Here is a 4053-nt window from a genome sequence, read left to right as displayed (position 1 = left end):
CCGTTGCAAACGCAACCCTCTCACCGGCTGCAAACATGCACATGCAAACGCAACTGCCTCATTCTACCAGGGGGCTGCACTTGCATTGGTGTGTTGGTTGATATGAAATCAGCCAACAGCCTTTGTCTCATTGCATTCGGCGTTGTCATGCGAACGCCATGGTGATTACGGGCAGGCTCTCCACCGGTACCGCAGCTGAGATGTCAGCCAACAGCATTGCTGCGGGCTCATATCAGGTTAGTAAATACGAATTTACGTGCCTATGTTACGTAGGCAAAGCACATGTGGGAGGCTCCCTAGCTTTTCAGCCGGTCAGGTGGCACTTGGGTCTGGCACCTTGAAATGCGGAGAATGTCGCTATCTCGGTCGAAACGCCTAGCTGCCTTCCAACCATGGTCCTCCTCGGCGATTTCACTATGCAACGCAAAGGAATACCGGCTGCAACACCTCCCGCGGTCTGATCTAACAGGCCTTGGGGGTGCGTCGTATCCCTTGTCGATTCCAGCTGAACAGGGTAATTATGCTTTGGTTGTCTGGTCTCCCATCGATCCAACGTCAATTTGCCCAAGGCCAGCTATTCGATTCTCAATCCTTTACTGAGGTCGCTAATTTAGCTTTTAGTGGAACTCCCCAACGTTCAAGTAGAGACGAAACTCAGTTGACTCACCCGTGCCCGGATCATGTGGCTGGAAAGTTACTCTCTAGAATGCCGTTGTTATGGACAATCAACGATGAGATTGAATTCCATCGGGCCATCGTCCAACTATCAAAACGGAGGCAACCCCTCCCCCCCCCCCCCCCCCCGCGCCAGGCAGTCAACGCCCGGCATCGATACTGGTGAGGTTTCTAATTCTCGAACCGTATTCTGCGACTTGAAGACGAGATTCAACTGGCCGACCATGTGGCTTTTCTGGCTCATAGGTCCGAAGGATTCGCGGAGATTGCGGTAGTTTGCGTTAAGGAGCAGCCAAATCATCAAGGACGTATCTTACGACTTGCTCGTAACGAGCTCCAGCTTAAAGAGGCGGTCGAAAGTATACGGGGTCTATTTCGGGTTCTGGAGGACTGCGCAAGTGAAGGTATGTTGGCTGTTCAGCGTGAGGTCCGACAGTAGCTGAGTAATCAAGGCCTCGAAACAAGCACTGTATAGGATCGACTCTTCGATGAAGCACTAGGAATTAGTGAGAATCGGATTCTGCAGAGATGGATGCCGTCCCAGTACCCTGCACCATCTTACTGGAGTGTGAAGGCATAGTCAGGAGAGGGCATCGCTACTTAGCAATCTCTGGGCTATCCAGTCCCGTCTACCCTCACGGCCTTCAACCCCTGAGGCCTACATGGTATGCAACGCGCATGTAAGAGTTCTCTCGAAAATCCGCCAAAGCCGTCATCGCAATCATTTCGCATTGTCCGAACTTGCACCACCAGGAACGGGAAAAGGGCTCTGTCATCTTTGACGGGCACTCAGTTTCCCCCGCTCCAAATTGATTCTGCCACCCCCAAAGCAGTTCGACCCCACTTATCTTTCTGCCGTCCTCGTGGATTTGATTCCCAGTTCAGCGTTTCTGCCATACCAAGTTTGATTCTGCTATCTGCATGGGTTACTGCACCTATCAGCGAACTTCGATTCATTCTGCCGCCCCGGTTTTATTCTGCCATCTCGAACTCTTTTTTCTGCCGTTCTTTCTTCGGATTCTGCCGCGCTTTTCTGCCGGCCGTCTAGATCTATCCGCCTTCCCAATTCCGGATTCTGCCCCCCTGACATTGATTTTCTGCCGCTCTCAGCCGTGCTTTTCTGCCCGCCCGCCTTTCAACCGTTTGAGGAGACGTTTCTCTGTTTAGGTCGTTTGTCATATATCCGTGAACCTCATTTCGACCGATGCGGCCAAACGCGGGCTCTATTCTTCTTCACAAATTATCTCAGTGGCTCATTGGGCTCCATTCGCGTCCCTCATGCTAGTTGACTACTATAGTATCAGGCCAAAGTAAAAACCCCTACCAAGTACCTGTGGCGCATTTGGTCGATTATCTAAGCAGAGGTACCCCGACCTCAACACGCTGGGCTTCAGCCAGTCGAATTGCCCAGGCCAAAGGGTCACTGCCCGCAAATACATGGCCAGGGGTTCAACTTGCCAATACAACCATCGTAAGTCCCAGACGGAGCCCTCTGCTAATTCCGTCATGATCACGGCAACGGACCACATCTAGCATGAAGTCTACTTGGCCTTGGGTTGTTGCCTCCACGAATCCGACGAGGCAGAACGGCGGCAGAATTGTTTGAACCATATGCACGAATGAGTATTGATAGCCGTACACAGAATCAACACCCGCCCATAGCGAAAGGGCACGTATATCAAGGCATTTCGATCGAACCTGACCATCGCTGTTTGTCGAATGGTCCCAGCTGACTAAGCAACTGTGCCAAGGCACGATCCAGCATTTACGGTGCTTTGCTTACTGATCACTGGTGTCTCAATCTTGCTCGTGTCTACTCCACCAGCATCTGCGTATGGAGTATACCGACCTTGACAAATGCTTCTTCATGTACCGGGATGAGACTTTGGCAAGAATGCATCTACCGAACGACAATGGAACCTAAAGGCATCTGCATTAGGGACTAGATACCAATAGAGCGGAGGGACGTGCTCTTCCAAGGCGCTTTGCATGCTTAAGCCTGCTTTACCAAGCATTAAAATCCAATGGAAATAACGCTGGTGGCATACTGTACATTGGCCTCTTACTGTGCTGCAGGGTGCCGTAGGAGGTCGACCTCACAGGCCCGATTTCAAAGCCAGATGACGCCAGCGAACTAGACAATTCGAGTACCGACTCTTGGTATCCAAAGCAGCCACGCCTAAATCTGGGCGGCGACCGTTCGTTTCGCGCTGCCGTTCTCAGATCTTTCACATACGATGTCCATCCTCACCACACCTGGCTCACGACTCTAGCTGCATTGTTATCGCGCATGGTGTAGTTTTCACCCAGCAAACCATAGTCTTTTCTGCCCATAGATCCGGGTTACCATCAGATGGGGAAGAACGAACACCCACGGAAAGGAGAGACGGGGAAACCTGTCACGAGATATGGATGTGGTTAATGCTGCCCACATTGAGTGGGCCCGCTTTTTGTGACAAAACCCCACCCGGATCCCACTTCCCCCGGGTGTGACGCGTGGATGTGGGAGGCCGTGATGGACAGCTGGGTGATTCACTGTGTCAAGCATCCTGTGGAGCCATCGGACTCCATGGTATCCAGCGCAGCAGATTCCGAGCTGGTTTGTAGCTATAATTGGAAAGCTAGCCAGGATCTGAAGATTCAAATACCCGGTGGGCCTCAAGTACCTGGGGACAATACTACATGACTGACTATCAGTAGGCTTTGCAGCGGTCTTGCAGGAGGTTTCCTTACCGATTACGGTGCCTGGAGACCAGGCTACCCGCTCAATAAATGAAAGCACGGCGCGTATTCCTGAATATTCCTTTGAGCCGCTGTTTCGCGCTACAGCATCGATGAACCCGTCATTCCGCTTTGACGAAGTCGACATCTTGGTGAATCGAAATAGTCTCAGGAAGCTTCTCGACTTCTGCCAAGGGCGGCGACAAGACAGCTTTCGAATTAATCTGTACCTGGTTCACCGCACCCTGATTATCGAGCGTTGCGAGAAGACCGTCAGCAAGCTGATCGGCGGTTCGCAGAATTCTGGGTGGGGCAGGAATTTCGAGCGCACCCTCACTCGATACCCGCCTGGGCTAGAAGACAGCACGGCGCATCACCGGGCTCTTCGATACCAGCTGGGAGATCTCACGTGTGTCGTGCGATTTGAGGTAGATGCGTGCTACCAGCGGAAGGTCGAGGAGGGTGGTACTTCACAATCGTTGGCATGCGCAGTGAATCGATTGCAGACCGATGATAGCCAAGAAAGAAAAGCTTCTGCCAGCCAACAGCCAACACAACGAGTGCCGATGGCTCAAGCGAATGCCGCAGAAATCAAGACAGCAGCCAGACGCAAGAGCCCGGGGGCATACATGCCGCAGCTTTGGTTCGGCAGAACGC

The 4053-nt window shown here is 52.3% G+C and overlaps 2 protein-coding genes across 2 annotated transcripts; both read left to right on the top strand.

Annotated features, from left to right (window-relative positions):
- Positions 1–3175: 3175 nt before the first annotated feature.
- Positions 3176–3361, top strand: CTAM01_17145 (uncharacterized protein; the record flags this gene model as incomplete). Its single annotated transcript, XM_060533134.1, has 1 exon — positions 3176–3361. The coding sequence occupies one exon, from the start codon at positions 3176–3178 to the stop codon at positions 3359–3361; it is 186 nt and encodes a 61-aa protein (XP_060372289.1).
- Positions 3362–3509: 148 nt separating this feature from the next.
- On the top strand, positions 3510–4037 carry CTAM01_17144 (uncharacterized protein; the record flags this gene model as incomplete). The annotated part of the gene is made up of 1 exon (XM_060533133.1): positions 3510–4037. A coding segment is annotated over one exon (528 nt), but the record flags the coding sequence as incomplete, so codon positions are not given.
- Between the last annotated feature and the right edge of the window lie 16 nt (positions 4038–4053).

The sequence above is a fragment of the Colletotrichum tamarilloi genome (genome assembly GCF_030869305.1).
Source record: "Colletotrichum tamarilloi strain Tom-12 chromosome Unknown Scaffold_369.1, whole genome shotgun sequence".
NCBI classification, from domain to species: domain Eukaryota; kingdom Fungi; phylum Ascomycota; class Sordariomycetes; order Glomerellales; family Glomerellaceae; genus Colletotrichum; species Colletotrichum tamarilloi.
Note: the sequence above shows the minus strand (reverse complement) of the source record. Positions and strands in the feature narration are given on the sequence as shown.